Genomic DNA, 17,937 nt, shown 5'->3' with positions numbered 1-17,937 from the left:
GGGCTGCTGGGCGGCTCCGTAGCCCCACGGCTCCCCTCGGGCCGGGTGGGTGTGGCGGCAGGACCCCCCACATGTGGCGGTAGGACCCCACGCGCAGCGGCAGCCCATGCCCCGCGGCGGCGGGACAGGGCTGCGGCGGATGCCATGGCCGAGACCCGCTCCCGGCACACCATGTGCCGCCATGTTCCTGCCCTCCCCCGGCTGGAAATGTGCTTCGTGGTGTGTTTTTTTTTTTCCCAGGTGAACTTTGGCTGCTGTTGGGCCCGGGGCAGAGTCTCCCCCCCGCACCCCGGGGCCTGGCCGGAGACGGTGCAAACAGCCCTCACGTGATGGCGGGTGCCCCAGGCCGGGCCGAGCCGCGCTCGGAGGCTGGCCCTCGCCGGCGGGGCCGGGGGCTCCGCTCCTCTCCCCACCGCCTCCGGCCTACGGATTTTAATAAAGGGATGAACCCGCCTGGCTGGGCCCTGTGGCGCTGGGACGCGGCAGTTCGCGGGGGGCCGCCGGGGGCAGCCGTGAGGGTGGGGGCCGGGGACGGCGGGGGCCATGGGTGGCAGCGGGGGCACGCACGGGAGCGCGCTCCCGGCCGGGCTCAGGTGCCGCACGCGTGACCGCGCACACGCCCCGCCCCGCCCCGGACGTGCACGGACACGGGTGCGGGCGCACCCCTCGGAGGCGTGACCGGGCGGGGCGGGGGGGGGCGGGGCCTGTCGCCGGTGGGGGCGTGTCCCGCCCCGTCCCTCCCGCCGATTCAAATTTGAAGCACGCGTTTTCCCGCCCGAATTTGTTTCCCCGCCGCGCCGACGTCAGCGCCGCGGGGCGCCCGGCAGCCAATGGGCGCGCGGCTCGCCCCTCCGCCCGCCCGCAGCCATGGAGCCCGCGGCCACCAGCATCCAGGTGCTGCTGCAGGCGGCCGAGTTCCTGGAGCGGCGGGAGCGCGGCGCGGCCGGGCCCCGGTGCGCGCCGTGCCTGGCCGCGGCCGAGCACGGCTACGCGTCGCTCTGCCCCGCGCGGGCCCGCAGGGCCGTGGGCAGCGGCAGGTGAGCGGCAGGGCCGGGGGGCGGGGGGAATGGCCGCGGCCGGTAGCGCCGGTCCTGATTACCGGGGGCTCTCCCGCAGGTCGGTGCACAACGCGCTGGAGAAACACAGGTACTGGGGCGCGGTGGGGGAGCGGCGGGGCACGGGGCGGCCATGCCCGTGTGCCCCTGGGGCTGACTGCTGTGTGGTTCCCACCCCACCCGGCCGCAGGAGAGCCCAGCTCCGGTGCTGCCTGGAGCGGCTGAAGCAGCAGGTGCCGGTGGGCGCAGGGCCGGCCCGTCCCACCACGCTGAGCCTCCTGCACCGTGCCCGGCTTCACATCCAGGTAATGAGAGCACCCCTGGCACCACTCGGGGCCATCCAGCCGGGGCCCCGGGCAGAGGGCCACGAGTTGCGACAGGGCTGCACAGCTCTAGACCCCCCTCACAACTCGCCGGATCCCCGCAGAGGCTGGAGGAGCAGGAGCTGAGGGCACAGAGGGCTAAAGACCAGCTACGTATCCAGCAGCAGAGTCTGCGGCAGCGGCTGGAACAGCTGCTCTCACCTGCCGGCAGGGAACGGGCACGGGCAGACAGCCTGGACTCATCCCAGCTCTCGGAGCCCTCAGAGGGAGGTGAGTGAGGGGAGAGATGACAGGCAGGGAAGGAGAGGCCACCAGGACTTGACCTGGCTTGCCACCGGTGCGCAGAGGATGCTGAGATAGACGTGGATGGTGTTGTGTTCGACCTGCTGCCTGGCTTCGGCACCCAGAGGGACCACAGCTATTCCAGCCCCTGCGGCCCTGCATCCTGATGGCACCAGCCACCTTCCCTGCACTGCCCGCCTGCCTGCTCCCTGCCTGCCGCTGCCGGAAACACAGCCTCTGCCAGTCTTGTCCCGGCTGCTTGGGTAAGGGGCCACCTGCCTGACTTGGCCCCATGCTGCTGGGCCACTGGTGCTAGATGCACAGGGCTGGCGTGGCACTGTGGCACCTGCTGTGCGCAACGCACTGCAAGAGGTGCTGGAACAGGGGCCAGCCATCACGGGGACATCCTCCTGCCTCCCCCTGGGCAGGCTGGGGGCTGGGCGCTGCCCGCCACAGGTGCTGGGCAGCACCAGCCCCAGTGGACATGACTACAGGAGGGCTCTGCTGCCCCAGAGCGCCAGGAAAGGGAAATGAACGCATTAAGTAGCCTGCCTTCACGCTCCCACAGCCACCTTGCCCTCTTGTACATAACCGACGCTGTTCTAGTAAAGGCACTTGGTGAAACCCCTGCCTGCGTCCTGCCTGCAAGCCCAGACCCCGGCAGTGGGATGGATGCCTGGTGTGGAGGGCAGTGCTGGGCTCTGCTCTAGCCAGGCCAGTCCCAGCCAAGTCAGAGGTGGGAGTCAATTCTTTAATGATAATTACATCTCAGAAAGGGTCTAACGGCAGCTGATTGTCAGACTTGTACAGTTTGTTTAAAAATATAAAATCTAAGGAGGCTCCTATCTGTTCTGGTGCAGCCAGCGCCCGCCTGTGCCCAGCCCCTCACACGTACTGCTTCTTTTTGGTGGCTGCCTTGCTCGCCAGGTCCTTGGCTTTCTCTGTAGCAGCCAGAGCCGTCTCCTTGGCTTTCTCGGTTGCTTCCTTGGCTGTCTCCACTAATGTTTTGGATGGAGCTTCTCCTGTAACATGGACGCTGTTAGCCCAGCCCCAGCAGGGCCTACCCTGCCCCGCCACAGGAGCGCCGGCTGACGTAAGCCAGACCAGCCCTGGCCCCAGCACCTTGGGATGGAGGCGATTTCCGCAGGCAGGGGAAGCTGTGCCCAGGGCTCCTGACCTGCGTGCGTCAGGGCACGTCGCAGAGGGGAACCGCAGGCACGTGACTGCTGCTGTAGACGTTCCCCTCCCGCCTGCGCCCCGCCCCTGCCCGGCCCTGCAAGTGCTGCCCAGCTGCTCCGCTCAGGCAGAGCCAGCCGTGCCAAGACATGGGGGCAAAGGCAAGGGACGAGGGTTTCACAGTCAGGCTAGTTAGAGCTATGACCTGCCCATGGACTGTGGCGTTCCCAGTGAGACCTGTAACCCCAAGAGACCTGTCCCGGTCAGGCCCAGCCTGCCCTCGGGGGCTCACCTTGCATTCTTGCTAGCACGTATTCAAATCCCTTAGTGCTCTTGGTCACGTTGCTTTTGAACCTGGCCAGACCAAACTCCTGCAAGGCAAGAATCAGTGAAGGTGCAAGCCCAGCTCTGTGGTCAAACAGCCCCTGGGGCTTTGTCCCAGCTTGACCCGTCCCAAATATCTGCTGGTCTCATGCCCACCAGCAGTGATGGTTCTGGGTATCCCAAGAGGTAGAGAGGATGAGGAGAACGCGTGGAAAGGGGGGCAAAACCATCACAGGGAGGAGGTAAGAGCAGACGGGAGCAGCAGCTTTAAGGCCTCTCCACAGAGAGGGCGCATAGTACTGCTAGAGCAGCTGAGAGCACTCACCTGGACTGCCCGCGAGACGCCAAACAGGCTGGAAGAGACCCAGGCTTCCCGCTTGACCTCGGTCCAGTTGCTGTTCTCCGGGTTCACCTGGTATACGCAGCGCTCCTCCACCACCTGCATGAGGCACAATCCAGCTGCGGGCACTGACCAGCACCTGCCACCTGGCCACGTGCACACCCACCCACAGGCACCTACCATGAGACGCATGTGGTTGATGTTCCAGGTGAATGTGGTCATGGTTCGGTTCTTGGGGTCCACGATAGAGTCCTCCAGGATGTAGACAGAGTGGGCGACATTGGCTGGGAAGAAGCGCTCTGCCCAGCGGGGCATCCGGTTGGTCTTGGTCAGGAGCCGCCGGGAGAGCAGCTTGTGGTCCGCTGTCACCTCCCGGTGCACAATGTCTTCGGTCAGGACATGTTTGCTAAAACGGGGAAGGGAAAAGAAAACGTCAGGCCCTGCTCCAGGCCGACTCCGCCCGGGGGCTGGGAACCACCAGGCACTGCAGGGAGGGGAACAGAACTGTGGAATTAAGGGAGAGGGGGAACCAGCAGCCCGCTGGGAACTGTGAGTGTGAAACACCCATCCCAGGAGACTGTGGGGAGGGGAGAGCAGAGAGCCCTGCCTCCGTGGGACCCCCAGGGAAACGGACCGGGGTGAGGGCTGGGGGATGGACGGACGACCATCCTGCGGGGGATCGGGGTGGAGGACGCGGACCTCGAGAGACCCTTTGGAGAGGGGCAGAGGGACGGAGAGAGGGATCCCAGGGACGGCCCGGGGGGGGTGGGGTGGGTAAGGCACACCTGTAGGGGTTGGGGTAGCGCTGCCAGAAGGCGGCGAAGACCTGGTCCCAGGGCCCCTTGAGGACGCTCAGGCTGGCGCAGTACTTCCCCATGGGCCGCCGCCGCTCAGGCCCGGGCCGCCGCCGCGCCCGCTCCTGCCCGCGCCTTCTGGGCGGCCGCCATGCGGCCTCTGCCCACCGCCTCCGCCCGCCGCGCCGCGCACTTCCCCCCCGCCCCTACGCACTTCCGCCCCCCCGGCCCCGCCCCCCTCGTGGCCGCGCGCTTCCGGCCCCGCCCCGTCCCGGCGGCGGCCCCGCCCCGCGGCGGCGGCGGCGCGAGGATGAGCGGGCGGCGGGTGGACGCCAAGGTGGTGCTGCTGGGGCAGGAGGGCGTGGGCAAAAGCAGCCTGGTGGAGCGCTGCGCCCACCGCCGCTTCCGGCCCGGGCCCTACCAGAACGTGAGTGACCGCGCCGGGCACCGGCCCTGCCGCCGGGCGGGCCTCCCGCGGCCCCGGGCTGCCGTCCCACCCGTGTCCTCAGGGCGGGCCCTTCGCGTCTCCCCCGTGTCGCCGGGCTGGTGCCCCCGCAACCTTCCTGCGCCCTCGGGTCGGTCCCCTCGTTTCTCCGGGCTGGTGCCTCCCGCGGCCCCGTGCGGGTGTCCCCGGGCCCGTTCCCGCCGTGTTCCCAGGCCGCGTTCCCCCCCGCACCCCTGGGCAGGATCCCACCACGCCCCCGGGCCGGTCCCCACCGCTCCTCCCGCTTTTCTTCAGACGATCGGGGCTGCCTTCGTGGCCAAGGTGATGTCCGTGGGGGACCAGACGGTGACCCTGGGCATCTGGGTAAGTGCAGTGCCACCCCCGGCCACCCGCCCTGGCACAGAGACCCCCGGCATCCCCCCCCGCCTGCTGAGCGCTGCCCTGTCGCCCCCAGGACACGGCCGGCTCGGAGCGCTACGAGGCCATGAGTCGCATCTACTACCGCGGGGCGCGGGCTGCCGTCGTCTGCTACGGTAAGGGCTCGGTGCCGCGGGAGGAGGGAGCCAGCGGCTGCCAACGTGCCAGGCTGGGGTGGTGGTGCTGACACCCGCGGGTCAGGCACTGCGGCGGTGAGTGGACGCACGAGGGAGGAGACGGCCCCTGACCCCTCTCCCCCAGATCTCACCGACAGCAGCAGCTTCCAGCGAGCGAAGTTCTGGGTGAACGAGCTGCAGAACTGCGAGGAGGTACGGGCGGGCTGGGGGGGCCAGGGGGTCACAGAGCCTCGCTGGAGGGCAAGGGGAGCCAGTGGCAGTGCCAGGCCCGCCAGCACGTCCCTCCTGCCCCTCTGCCTGCTGCAGGGCTGCCGGATCTACCTGTGCGGCACCAAGAGCGACCTGCTGGAGGAGGACAGGAGGAAGCGGGGGGTCGACTTCCACGATGTGCAGGACTACGCCGACGGTACGGCCGGGCACCGCGCAGGGCCGGGCTGCTCGCGGCTGGGCTGTGCTGGCCCTTCCTGGGCTCCTGCAGCAACAAGTGGGTGGGGGGTGAGGGAGCTCCTGCACCCACATGTGCCTGGGAGGTGCGAGGGCCTCTGCCCATGTCCTGGATCCACAGCAGATCTGGTGGCACCAGGGTTCCCTGCGTGGTGAGGCCCTGGCTCTGCCAGTGACCTCCCTGGACATGGCCTGTCCTGACAGGAGCAGGCACAGCGCCAGCTGGACCGAGGGGATGGGGGTGCAAAGCTCTGCCCTGGGCCCCTGCCAGCCTGCTGGCAGGAGCTGTGCCCGAGGGGTGACATGGGGCAGGGGGGGAAGCCACATCCTGCACCCGCAGCAGGTGCCAACCCAGGCCCTTGTTTCAGAGATCAAGGCAGATCTCTTCGAGACCTCCAGTAAGACAGGCCAGAGCGTGGGTGAGTAGCCCCTTCACTGCCAGCCGTGCCCTGGCCTCAGTAGGGCTGGGGGGGCTCTGCCTGGCAGTGGGGCTGCCCACACCCACCCTGCCTGCTCTCCCCCCAGATGAGTTGTTCCAGAAGGTGGCCGAGGACTACGTCCACTTCACTGCCTTCCAGGTGATGACAGGTGAGCAGACAGGATCCATCCTTCCACAAGCACTCTCTCCCATGCCAGGGGGTGCACGTGCCCCTGGGGAGGGTGAGCACTGTGGGGTCTGGCAGGGCCCCTCCTGGCCCCCAAACCTCCCTGGGGCCGCTGCGGGTCTGTGCTGAGGACTGTCCTGCAGAGCTTGAGCCCCATCACAGGGCCTATGACCACTCAGGCCAGACTCAGCATGTCCACCCAACCAGGCCATGGGTGGCTTTTGGCAAACAGGCAGCCAGGAGCCCTGCCCAGCTGTGGGACAGCTCTCAGCGCTGTACCAGGCCTGTCCAGGCATGCTCAGCCCGGCTACGCCTCCAGCCCTGGGCTGTGCCATGGCCCTGAGCCCTGCTGCTTCTCCGTGGGGACACCAAACCCCTCCTCCCCGAGGGACCCAGCAGGACCCAAGCCTGGGACCAGCAGCTTTTGGGCTCCACGTGGCACATGGCAGCTGCCTGTCCCTGTTCTCTTCCAGAGGAGAAAGGCGTTGACCTGGGCCAGAGGAGCAGCACCTACTTCTACAGCTGCTGCCACCACTGAGACCTCCTGCCAAAAGGGAACCACTACTGCCGGCAGGGCAGCTGTCACGCACCGGACTCCGCCAGTTTTTTACCTGCTGTGTTTTAGCTGTATGGGCCCATCCGCTACACGGCGGCGGCGCACAGCCCTGTGGACTGCTCTCTTCCTGGCGTGCGGAGTGGCAGAGGGAGCCTCCTGCAGTGCCGGGAGCTGCGGGCTGTCACCCCTGGGGACCCTCTCCCTGCCACCTGGCGTTTGCGGGAGCAGCTTCCCGGAGTCGCTGCCGTGACCCAGTGGCGGCCGTTAACTCAATCTCTCAGAGATGCCGCCTGGTTCTGTGCGGATTTATTTGTACACCTCGAGAGAAGATGCTTAATGTAAATAAAACGCGTTGTGGTCTGAGCCGTCCCCCTGCCTGTGCTGCTGCTGCTGCCGTCAGGGCTCTCCCATCCATCCCTGCCCCAGGTGTCTGGGCACAGCCAGGGTCCCCCCACGCCCCCAGGCTCGGCAAGACAAACCACAAGAGGACATCGAGAGTAAAGTTAAACTTTACTTTACAGTAATTTTTCTTCTATATACAAAGAATTACAGTACATGTTTCTGGGAGCACCTGGGCAGGGCAACCCTCTTTTCATTATAAGTTTCACATACACAGCCAACAGTCTAAGGGGAGAAAAATGAAAGTAATCAATGGTCCAAGACTCTCCCCTCTCCCTCTTCTAAAAAGAATATACATGCTGGAAATATGTAGGTTTCTCACCCGCTCTGGCATTGCTGCTTAGAACTGACAGATGAGTCCTGGCCACTGCCGAGCACCCACGCAGTGCTCGCCCTGGCCACCACCCCGGTGCCCACCCGCAGCTCTGGCCAGTCCCCACCTCAGCTGGGCACCCCAACTCCCGATGCATTGGCGCATCTCCCTCCAGCAGAGCCTGCAGGATGAGACCTCTGCCGCCATCCCACGGGCAGCAAATCTCGGTGGGGGAAGAGTGCAGCGTGGGGCTGCTCGCACCAAGGCTTCCCCTCCTCTGAGCAAACCTCCTGCTCACGGCTTCAGCACAACTTGGGCTGCTGCCGTGGGCAGCCCCTTGTGTCCCTCGTCCCTGTCCCTGGGCAGCGAAGGAGGAGGGAGGAGTGGGCACTAGGGCCACCCTCTCCTGGACCTCCAGCCTAGCCAGCAGCCAGGACCCCAGCCAAGAGTGCACAGCACCGGAAGGTGGCAGGGGACATTCAAAGCCAGGCGCGGTATCGGACACGTTCGGTGTCTCAGAGGCTGGCAGGGCGGTGAACATGGCACCATGGTTGAGCAGGGCTGGGAGTGCCGCTGCCAAAGGCTGCTCCCACCTGACGCAGGGAGAGCTGCTCCCTGCCTGCTCGCACCACTGCTGCCAACATATCTGACCTCCTCCCACCCGCATCGGCCTGGGCCGCCCTCAGCTCCACCACCTTGAGCCTCCCGGTGCTGCTGCTTTTCCTTTTAACAAGTTCCCAGTGTCTAAAAAAATACACAAAACCCAGTTCCTTGAAGTCAACAACTCGGAAACATCAGAAAAAAACAAAAACTGAAACCAGCTCAGTACCAAACGGACACAAAGAACATGCAGTTAGCGGACGCCTGCCTTGCTTCACGTGGCTCCACTCGCTCCCCACGCCCACGGGGCCCACTGGCACGCTGGTTTGAGTCTCAAAACCATCATACATCGAAGAAACCGAGTCACGCCTCATCCTGTTTCTGTCACATGCTGAAGCCCAGCCCCAGCTATCTGGGGCCAGGATTCAGTTGGAGAAGAAACCTCCAGCCTGTGGGCTAGGAGCCGTGAGTTCAGCCCTACTGTGCTAAGCTGCCGAACGGTTTACAATAGCACCACAATAGCCCAAGTGCTTCGCCAAGGGCCAACTGATTAAAACTTTACCTTGAAATAGGACATAGCAACACCCATTTCTCAGATTTCCCTAGGAGGTAGATTCAGTGCTGTAGGGACTGTCCATCACCGCCACTTCTCTAGCCCAAGCTCATGCACGCCGTCCCCCGGCACCGGACCTGGCTAAGATCGCTTTTTGGAGGATCTGGAGCAGAAATCTTGCCTTTTCCCACCTCCTGCTAAGCAAGGTCACTGCCACCCCACAGGCTAGACTCCTGCTGAAGCCAGGCAAGCAGCAGAGCAGTCCCCAAACTCTAGCATCCCATCTCCTACGCCCTGGAAGCCCCGAGCACCCATCAGCGTGGCCGTGCTGCAGCAGGAGGCAGAGCCTCAGCTGCCAATGCTGCCAGCCGGCGTTATCAGTATCACAGGGGAGTAATCAGCGCGGACAAAGCCTGGGCGACCAAACGCAGCACGAGCCCTGCTGGCCCCCTCTGTACTTTCTGAGTAGCTGCACGGTTTGCCACTTTGCTTTAACACTCACTGGCTGGCAAAGGCTGAAAAGCCTCATCGGTAATTTAGGGCAAAGCACATTACAAGCAGGTTACAATTACGGTTATTCCAAACACCAAGCAAAATCAGAAGTTAAGGCTGAAATTAAAAATAAGCGGAAGGTGTGAAGGTCTGAGGTTTCTCAAACAAACTCCCTCTCTCTGTCGCAACGCCAGCTGCGGTGTCCAGGCAGGAGCAGCGCACGTTCACAGCGTGCTCAGGTTAAACCGCTGCCGAGATGCAGCAGGGTTAGGGCTGCTTTTTATCTTTTTTTTCTGTGAAACTTAGCTGAAGCTCTTCTAGCACCCTAAATCCACATCATCTCACCATAGTACATTGCTGTCCTTCAGATTCAACTGCCTCTCTCATCTCCTGAGTTTTACTAACACCCACATCTTCAAAGCGAAGTCTGTGCCTGTGGCGGGGTTTAACCCTGGATTACAACGCCTGCTCCCACAGTACTGCCTCGGATGCTCTGTGCATTGAAGTGAATCTGGTTCTTGTGGTGTTTTTTTTTGTTAAATAGGAAAAGTTTTATCTCAAGAGCAGCAATAAAGCAAGCTACCATGAGCCAGTTAGTATCCGAAGATGTGCGGTAGGGGATTATCCTTTACAGTGGTCACTTTTCTGCTAGATTCACCAGAGCCCTGGCTGACAGCCGGCACCAGCCCAGTGAGCTGGTACAGACCATAGAATAGTTTGGGTTGGAAGGGACCTCAAAGATCATCTAGTTCCAACCTCCCTGCCATGGGACGAGCCACATAGGACAGTGGCCAGCACCCACCCCCTCCTGCCCATGCATCCCACAAGTCCTGCAATGGCTCCTCCTCTGCAACCTCGTTCCTTGCCTGGGCAAGCAGACCTAGTCCTTGACCATGTTGTTACCTCTCATCAGAGCTCCTCCATTACCAAAGGTCAACTGGGTCTCTCCTGCCTGCCATGGAAATCCACCACTGAAGCCGGTCCCGCCATGGGACAGAGGCCACAGCTGATGACCCCAGCCCACTGCTCTGAGCAGGGGCAGCCAGGCCACCTTGACAGCAAGGATGTTGACCAGCAAAGCATTTGTAGGGGAACAAATCCTCCATCCCCTTCAGAACTGGGAAGGGGGTCATGACCATGGTAAGTTCCCATGAGCCTCCCTGGGACAGCAGGGAAAGGGACACAGCTCTGAGCAGAAATAACTAAACCCTTCATTCTGCTTCTGTAACTCTCCACAACAGCGAATCAATGCAAGAGTCATTTCTTGCCCACCTGGGATGCAATTATGCCTGAACAGAGACTGTTAGTGGCCAGGTGATTGGATCCCTCCAACACATTAAAAATAGCACTGTGGCCTTAACTGCAACAAAGCTGGCCACACTCCTCAGCCAGCTCCAGCCCAGCGCATGGGCTTAGGGAGGCCAGAGCAGGGCTGCAGCAGCCTCTCTCCCGCAGGAGTGGTCTGCCAGGGGTATGTGTTACCTGCCACTTTCCTCTACACTAAAAAACCCTGGTGATTCAAACTGGCTGAACTCTGAAGGCAGCAATGAACCCAACTATGTCAGTACAGATACCTCCCTCTCCTCCAAGGCAGTGCTACCAGCTGCCACCAACAGCCAGAGTCTCCTCAAGTGCTGAAGAAGCCCATATTTCCTTCATGAGGTCTGTGTTGCCTGAAGCTCCTTCCCATCGCTCACCATCAATGAAGGCAGGCTGGGCCAGGCAGGGCGGCCGGAACCTTTCTCCACGCCTGGTGAGGCCTTGCCTGCCTTGTTAAGGTGACCCAGCATAGACAGACATTCCTAACGGCACCACTGCTCCCTCTGCAAGCCCCATGTACATCTGAAAAGCCCTCCTGATCTGACAAGAGCATCACCCAGGGGCCCAGCAAGGGCAAGGAGGGCAGAGCAGCTTGCTAGCTTCTTTGTTCAGAGACAGTTCCAAACACCAACTTTACTGAGCAGCCTCCCAGCTACACTGAAGTCAACTTTCCAGCATGCAGCTGGAAGGTAGCAAGCCAGAAACCTGGAACCTCATGGAAAAGGCATGAAGGGAGACAAGAAGAGAGGTGCGGCACAGTCAGATGCAAGGAATAAGGCTGTGGGTTTGAAATGCCATGCAACGGTTCAATCCACATTCACTGTTCAAAATAAGCTTTTGGGCAAGAGCCTGCTGTGTGAAAGGCTGCTGCTGCCGTGAACCTCACCTTACTACATGAGCACACAACTTATAGAAGTGATTTTTTCAAACCTGCACTTACGAGAATTCGTCGAGAACTTCTCCATTTTACAGATTTAAAAAAGCCTGCACCAAAAATATTCACAGTTTATTTTTCATGAAACAAGTAACTAGTTAACACGTGACAATGCGAAGCGGAGGTGGGTAGAGCAGTGCAGATACCTTTCTGGTTACAGCTGTAGCTGGCTGGGCAGCTGGCATGGAGGTAACCCTACTTACACAATCTACATGACTAAGTCCAGCTCATGGGAAGGCCTATAAATGTAAATTCAAGATTCATTTTCCTTCTCAAATGTGATAAATACTTAATATACTGAACCTCATTACCATTTTTTTTGTTTTGTTTAAAAAAGTTAATGAATGCCCTTAGATTATCTTCTGTCTCAATGGCTCTGAGGAGTTGTCCTGATTCCCTTTGTGCAGGAGTCATGCAGAAACACAAGCTGCTTGCATTTCCCAGTTTCAGCAGCAAACAGGAACTGACCTGCCAGTCTTCCCGGAAAAAAAACAACATTAAACAGTAAGTTTCCATAAGCCATAAAGCTTTTCGAAGTCGCTAGCTAGTCTACAAGGATCTGAAATGATTTGGACTAAAGAAGATCTGTGCCATAGCACTGGTAACGTCTCCTCGTGGCCAGCATCCCAGCCTTTACAGCAGGACGTTGTCTTGTGGTGCGTACAGGAGGAAAGGAGAATGGATCAGGATTTGTCTCGTTACAAGTGTCTGCCTCCCTTCATGGAAAACCACAAAGCTCTCGACCGTCTGCTCTGGGAGCAGCAGGCACTTGCAAGTCAGGTGGGAACAAGGACCTGCTCCCATGTTGGAGGGAGAGCGTCAACCTGGAGCTGAATGCTCCCTCCTTTCCACAGAGGAACCTGCAGATCTGCCTGGAAGGAGAAGGATTCACTGGAGCTGCGCAAGGGTCTGGTGATGGGCACGGAAATCCAAGGCTGCGGCACCCAGATCAGTGGAGCTCAGGCAAACGACAGAGGTAATGTGTTGTGAGAGTGGGAGAGTGTGCTGGTCAGCAGCGCCTCCTCGGCAGGATACCGACCTCATCCAGCCCAGGCTGTTCCACCCAGGGATGCCCATCCTCCTCCTGCCCACAAGGGTGCCGGTGGTCACAAGACACCACTCTGCAGGTCCCTGGCAATCTACCACTTGCCCAAGGAGTACCATGGCCAAGCAAACTTCTGCCTCAATGCTTGAGTAAACAGCTTTCAGCAGGCCTAGTCTGGACACTAGCCTGACAATCACCAGGTACTAAACATCTCCTTAACTGGAAAAGGGAGAAGAGGAAACAAGAAAGCCAGCCAGCTGCTGGAGCCCACCGTGTTCCAGTGTGAGAACTACTATTCAGTTGGAAGGACACACGTGCACACACACACACACGCACACCAACACAGTCCAGTTAATTCAAGTCTCCTTTGGTTGTAGAAGAGTTAAGCCAGAAGAGTTAAGCTACCCGAGGGGAAGGTGTTGAGGTGGGTCCCAATACAGCTACGGCACCCTTGCCTCCGTGCTGCGTGGCGAATGGTACAGGCTTCACTCGCAGCTCAGCAGCACATTCTGCTGCTGGGAAGACCAGGTATGATGCCAACACATCCTGCACGCGTCTGAGGCAATGGGAGAAAAGACTGCTCGGTCTGCTGGCTCACAGTAAGGACAGGAGTCAAGAAGAGATGGGATGGCGATTTGAAAGGGAGCACCACCACCATGCCAGGGTGGTGCTCAGCACCTTGAGGAAATCCACTCTGACCTACTCCACTACTGCTGCTTTACAGGTCACCATATTTTCAAGCGCGGGAAACGCTCCGCGTGTCCTGTGCTCAAGGATTAAGACACGAGAACGAAAAAACTGCCAGATGGCTTCTTCCAAGATCTCTCTTTTCCCTCCTTCATATTCCCCCGCTTCTCAGGCCTGGCCAGTTGCAGCTTTGTAAAAAGGAGCCTGAACGGATATTGCCTATTGCTGGAGAAAACCACACTGAGCGAGTGCAGCAGGCTCCTCTCCCAGCTTGGCTGGAGACGATACTTGTCCTTCAGTGAACCATGCACGCAGCACATCCCAGCGAACGCACAGACAAACCTCGCAAAGCAACACCCTGCAGGGACAGAAACCTGGGCAGACGGCAGATAAATCCCTTCCCTGCTTCCACAGAGTCTGGCAAGGGTGGACACCTGACTGCTCACCGCCTGATCCCTGAAACATCTCCAGTCCCAGGGCAGCCTGACCAATCTGCTTGCTCTAAATACAGTTAACAAGAGCGAGGCCCCTGGCTGTACCTGGGAACCCGCCTATGAATCAGACCTGGAGCTCGAACACGCTGGATCAGTAATGTGACCATTTCAATGGAATTGGAGTTTTACCCAGAGTGGACTCTTTATTTCAGCTTTACCATTTGCAAAAGGAAGAGGGAAAGGTCACAGATGCTCTCTCCCTTTGACTGGGCCACACTCAGATTTACGTGAGTGAATGTCCTTGCTCATGTCACAAGAGAACATGGATGGGATGTGCATGGGTTAGGGGCTGGGCTCAGGGAAGTGAATAAAAAACCAAACCAAAACAAAACAAAGATCCCCCTCCCTAAACATTAAAAGACTGAAACCTGCCTCCCATATTCACCAACCTCACTTTGGCTCTGAGTCAGCCAACTCACGACAGACAGAATCCTGGTTACGGGCTAGCGCTGTGTTTTGTTCAGGCAAAGGGTCCTGCCCCCGAGGAGTCTGTGCTTTTCCACTCAGCCAAGAAATCTGGTCAATTGTCTGAATGTTCGTGACCAGCCACTGCATCTGCTCCGGGGGCACTGGCGCTTCCCTGGCTGGCCGAGGGGTCTGCTCAAACGCACGCAATCTCTCTGATGTCCAAGGGGTTTGCTCTGCGGGGGCTGAGGGCACTTCCCAGCCAGGCTGAAGGGTCGGCTCTGGTAGTTTCTCTGCTGTCCAGGGAGACTGCTCTGCAGGCGTCAGGGCTTTTGCAGAGGGCCAGTGGGTTTGCTCGTGCGTCTGGAGTTTCTCTGTGGGCCAAGGGACCTGCCCAACATGCGTCACCACCTTCCCAGCAGACCAAGAGATCTGCTCACCAGCTAACATGGTCCTCTCTTTCTGCTGGGGATTCAGCTCCATGGCCGGGGCTCCTCTCTCCTTCGGCTGAGCGTTCTGGTCGACGGGCCGCAGCGCCTTCTCCGACAGCAACAGCCTTGGAGACGACACGGCTGGAGGCTTGTCCAAGGCTTGAGGCCGAGGAGCCACGGCAGCACCCAGTTTGTCTGACGCCTGAGGCCATGGGGCTGTAAGAGGGAGAGGCCTCTCCAACAGCTGAGGCCGGGCTGCCCCAGAGCCGAGAGTCTTCTCTGAAGGCAGGACCCGGAGGGTGCCGGAGTCTGCAGCCTTCTCCAGAGGCAGGGGCCGCAGCACCCCAGGGACCAGAGCCTTCTGCGTGAGTGGGATCCGCAGGGCTCCCGAGCCGAGAGCCTTCTCCATGGGCATGATGTGTGGTGACCGCGAGCCAGGGGCCTTCTCCAGAGGCAGGAGCCGCGGTGCCCCTGAGCTGGGAGCCTTCTCTGTAGGCAGGATCCTAGGCATTCCTGAGGCAGGAGCCTTCTCTGGAGGCAGGGGAAGGGGTGCCCCAGAGCTCGGAGCCTTCTCCATGGCTGGGACCCGCACTGCCCCGGAAAAGGAAGCCTTCTCTGGAGGTGAGGGTCGTGGCACGGCTGATCCAGAAGCGTTCTCCGTGGGCAGGATCCGCGAGACTGGGGAGCTGGGGACTTTTTCAATGGGCAGAGGCCACAGGACTCCAGGATCAGGAGCCATCTCCAATGCTGGGACCTGTGGCACCACAGAGCTGGGAGCCTTTTCCACAGACCGAAGCTGTGGACTCTGGGCAGAAGCTTTCTCCAACAGCTGAGACTGATCGGCCGCAGGAGGCTCACCCACAGGCTGAGAGTGCAGTGTCCCCGTCGTGGCGAGAAGCCTGTCAGGCAGCTGAGGATGCAGGCATTCCATCGGGAACTCATCCAGCAGCTCAGGTTGCTGGGTCCTGATGTCAATGAGAGACTTGTCCGATAACCCCAAAACCCTGGGGCTGGCAGGGGGCTCGTCAGACAGTTGGAGCTGCACGGCACCAGCAGTAACAAGCGACTCGTCCGACAACTGTGGAGTTCCCGGAGGAGATTTGCTCGGCTGGTGAGGCTGTGAGGCATCACTGGAGGACTCGTCCAGTGGCCACAGCACTGCGTTAGAGGGAGGTTTGTCAGGCTGCTGAGGCCTCAGCGCTAAGATGATGGGTTGCTTCTCTGCCTGCAGCCTTAGGGACAGGGCAGCCTGGGGCCGCTCCGACGGCTGCAGGCGGAGCGACAGGGTGGTGGGAGGTTTGTCTGAAGGCTGCAGCCGGAGCGAGAGGGTGGTGGGGGGTTTGTTGGACGGCTTCAGCCTGAGTGACAAGGTGGTGGGAGGTTTGTTTGATGGTGGCAGTCTCAGAGCCAGGGTGGCGGGTGGTTTGTCTGGTGGAGGCAGCCTGAGGGCCAGGGTGGTGGGGGGCTTGTTTGACGGCTGCACCCTCAGGGCTACAGTGGTGGGGGGCTTGTCTGACGGCGGCAGCCTCAGGGCTAAAGTAGCAGGGGGCTTTTCTGGTGACTGCAGTCTGAGGGCCACAGACTGAGGTAGGCTGTCCAGAGGCTGAACACTCAGGTCTGTGTCTGCAGGCGGCTGCTCTGGTGGCTGAGCGTCCTCGTCATTAGCCAGGGCTTCTATGGGAGGCGCATACTCACGGATTTCTCCCGGCTCTAGAGGGTTAGGCCCACAGGGATCATGTTCTGTGCAGCATAAACGTCCATCCAGCTTGGAGATGAAGAGCATGCCTTCACGGTGCTGTTTGCAGAAGGACCTGGGGCACATCTCGCAGAAGGAAGCTGCTTCCTTACCACACATATCACACTGATGCCATGGGCACTCCCATTTTCCTGCAGCACAGACACAGGAGAAAACACACACCTTAGGAGTGGTACAAAAGGGAAAAGACAAGGCCTGCTGCAAAGGGAGTTCAAGGGAGAGTGGCAACACTCCCTGTAACACTCCCATACAATTCTACACGTCCTCAGTTTCTGCCATAGCTCTCAGGCTTGACAGGCAATTAACAGAAAACCTGCATCCTTAGAAGCAAAAAGGGCAATGAACACAAGTCACACCAGGTCAGACCAAAAGCCCATCTGGCTCCAGCACGACACTAACCAACACAGGTGCCTAGAGAAGTGCAGACACTCCCAGCCTGCGCATCTCTGTGGCTGTTTTCCACAGACAACAACAGTGCTACCTCTGCATAATGCACCCAATGGACTTTTTAAGTAGATGTGTCACGTTCACCTCTTTGCTAATTCTGGGTCAACAACTTCTCTTCCTTTTTATCAGAAAGAAGAAGTGAGAGAGCAGTGATCACAAGGGGATGTTTCTATTGTCTCTGTACCCAAAGGCATCTTCCTTTACCTCTGAGTACCGCCACGATAAAAACACTGCTTAACACAAAGCCAGGCTGCTCCCTGAGGAGCTCCATGTCCACGTTTAATCTCTTCACCATCAGTATCAACACTATCATGGAGGAAAAAATCGGAGCATGAGTGGACACCAGCTGGGCCAGAGCACCTCCCAGCCTCCCTGAGCCCAGCACACACATCTGTGGCTTTGGCTACCAGCTCTTTTCCAGGGGGGCTGGAAGAGAGTGTGACAGCAGCACGGCACCGAGCAGCTGTGGGCATCTCTCCATGCACTTGTGCAACATCAGATTTGCACTCCCCTCTCCCATGCTGCTTTTCCCCTGGGCTGGAGACAAGACATAGCATGTTTTTCCCCTCCTTTGAAGCCATTCCAAGGCTTCTGTTCCAGTCTCAAAATAGGTACATTGCTTTTCTATGTCTTTTCCAATTTTTCAGCATCTTTTTCAGAGCAGGGATGTTCAATGCTACATGTGGTTTTCCCCCTTCCAGGCTCATGGTGCTGCAGCAGAGGCTGTTGCTGCTCCCCCCGCACCAAGAGCAACCCAGAGAGCTATGCTCAACGCTAACTATGGCCACTGGAAAGACCCTGGGACTATTATTATAGAGGTCATTTGTACAGATGGAAAATAAAATAAGTTAAAACCTGCCGGTACGTTGCAGGAAGGATAAATCCTATCAAACCACTCTAATGGTCTTTGATAGGATAAAAGGCCTAATGAATAAGCAGCCTCTCCAGAGGCAGCCCAGAGCTCTCGGAAGTAAGATCACACAATTAGTAACATGCAAACAAGCAGGAAATTCCAATTACTCGACAGCAATGCCCATGGCAGAGAAAACATCTGAAGCAGAAATGCTGAACCTTTCAAGTCCTGCATGATACTCTAAAGAGCGGGCTACGAAAATAAAAGCCTACGTGTAAAAAGAGTAAAATGGCTACAACTGACTGAAAAT

The 17,937-nt window shown here is 59.5% G+C and overlaps 4 protein-coding genes across 8 annotated transcripts in view; 2 read left to right on the top strand and 2 right to left on the bottom strand.

Moving 5' to 3' along the window:
* Positions 1-861: 861 nt before the first annotated feature.
* On the top strand, positions 862-1,827 carry MXD3 (MAX dimerization protein 3). The gene is made up of 5 exons (XM_086621685.1): positions 862-1,037; positions 1,117-1,146; positions 1,246-1,360; positions 1,483-1,648; positions 1,724-1,827. Exons 1-5 carry the CDS (start codon positions 868-870, stop codon positions 1,825-1,827), a joined length of 585 nt encoding a protein of 194 aa, XP_086477811.1. The 5' UTR covers positions 862-867.
* A 576-nt stretch (positions 1,828-2,403) lies between these two features.
* On the bottom strand, positions 2,404-4,377 carry PRELID1 (PRELI domain containing 1). Its single transcript, XM_086621511.1, has 5 exons — positions 4,286-4,377; positions 3,681-3,906; positions 3,486-3,599; positions 3,129-3,207; positions 2,404-2,682 (listed from the first exon to the last, which is right to left on the bottom strand). The coding sequence occupies exons 1-5, from the start codon at positions 4,375-4,377 to the stop codon at positions 2,546-2,548; spliced, it is 648 nt and encodes a 215-aa protein (XP_086477637.1). The 3' UTR covers positions 2,404-2,545.
* Positions 4,378-4,604: 227 nt separating this feature from the next.
* On the top strand, positions 4,605-7,108 carry RAB24 (RAB24, member RAS oncogene family). Its single transcript, XM_086621512.1, has 8 exons — positions 4,605-4,721; positions 5,034-5,102; positions 5,194-5,272; positions 5,418-5,485; positions 5,600-5,699; positions 6,106-6,156; positions 6,263-6,325; positions 6,816-7,108. The coding sequence occupies exons 1-8, from the start codon at positions 4,605-4,607 to the stop codon at positions 6,878-6,880; spliced, it is 612 nt and encodes a 203-aa protein (XP_086477638.1). The 3' UTR covers positions 6,881-7,108.
* Positions 7,109-10,980: 3,872 nt separating this feature from the next.
* Positions 10,981-17,937, bottom strand: part of NSD1 (nuclear receptor binding SET domain protein 1) — a 60,618-nt gene continuing 53,661 nt past the window's right edge. For 4 of the 5 annotated variants that reach the window (XM_086621491.1, XM_086621490.1, XM_086621492.1 and 1 more), the window contains one exon: positions 10,981-16,458. In XM_086621491.1, coding sequence (XP_086477617.1) covers positions 14,126-16,458 — 2,333 coding nt within the window. In that variant the 3' untranslated portion in view covers positions 10,981-14,125. The remainder of the gene's footprint in view (positions 16,459-17,937) is intronic. The other variant, XM_086621493.1, reaches the window with a different exon arrangement.

Source organism: Tauraco erythrolophus, chromosome 16 (genome assembly GCF_009769465.1).
Source record: "Tauraco erythrolophus isolate bTauEry1 chromosome 16, bTauEry1.pri, whole genome shotgun sequence".
Lineage (NCBI taxonomy): Eukaryota > Metazoa > Chordata > Aves > Musophagiformes > Musophagidae > Tauraco > Tauraco erythrolophus.
The sequence above is the reverse complement of the archived record's forward strand: the minus strand, read 5'-3'. Positions and strand labels throughout refer to the sequence as shown.

Coding starts and splice junctions, on each gene's coding strand:
- MXD3 (XM_086621685.1), top strand. CDS start 868: ATGGAGCCCGCGGCCACCAGCATCCAGGTGCTGCTGCAGGCGGCCGAG. Junction 1,038..1,116: donor AGGGCCGTGGGCAGCGGCAG/GTGAGCGGCAGG, acceptor GCTCTCCCGCAG/GTCGGTGCACAACGCGCTGG. Junction 1,649..1,723: donor CTCGGAGCCCTCAGAGGGAG/GTGAGTGAGGGG, acceptor ACCGGTGCGCAG/AGGATGCTGAGATAGACGTG.
- PRELID1 (XM_086621511.1), bottom strand. CDS start 4,377: ATGGGGAAGTACTGCGCCAGCCTGAGCGTCCTCAAGGGGCCCTGGGAC. Junction 3,907..4,285: donor CGCTACCCCAACCCCTACAG/GTGTGCCTTACC, acceptor TCCCCGTTTTAG/CAAACATGTCCTGACCGAAG. Junction 3,600..3,680: donor TCAACCACATGCGTCTCATG/GTAGGTGCCTGT, acceptor TGCCTCATGCAG/GTGGTGGAGGAGCGCTGCGT.
- RAB24 (XM_086621512.1), top strand. CDS start 4,605: ATGAGCGGGCGGCGGGTGGACGCCAAGGTGGTGCTGCTGGGGCAGGAG. Junction 5,486..5,599: donor AGCTGCAGAACTGCGAGGAG/GTACGGGCGGGC, acceptor TGCCTGCTGCAG/GGCTGCCGGATCTACCTGTG. Junction 6,157..6,262: donor TAAGACAGGCCAGAGCGTGG/GTGAGTAGCCCC, acceptor CTCTCCCCCCAG/ATGAGTTGTTCCAGAAGGTG.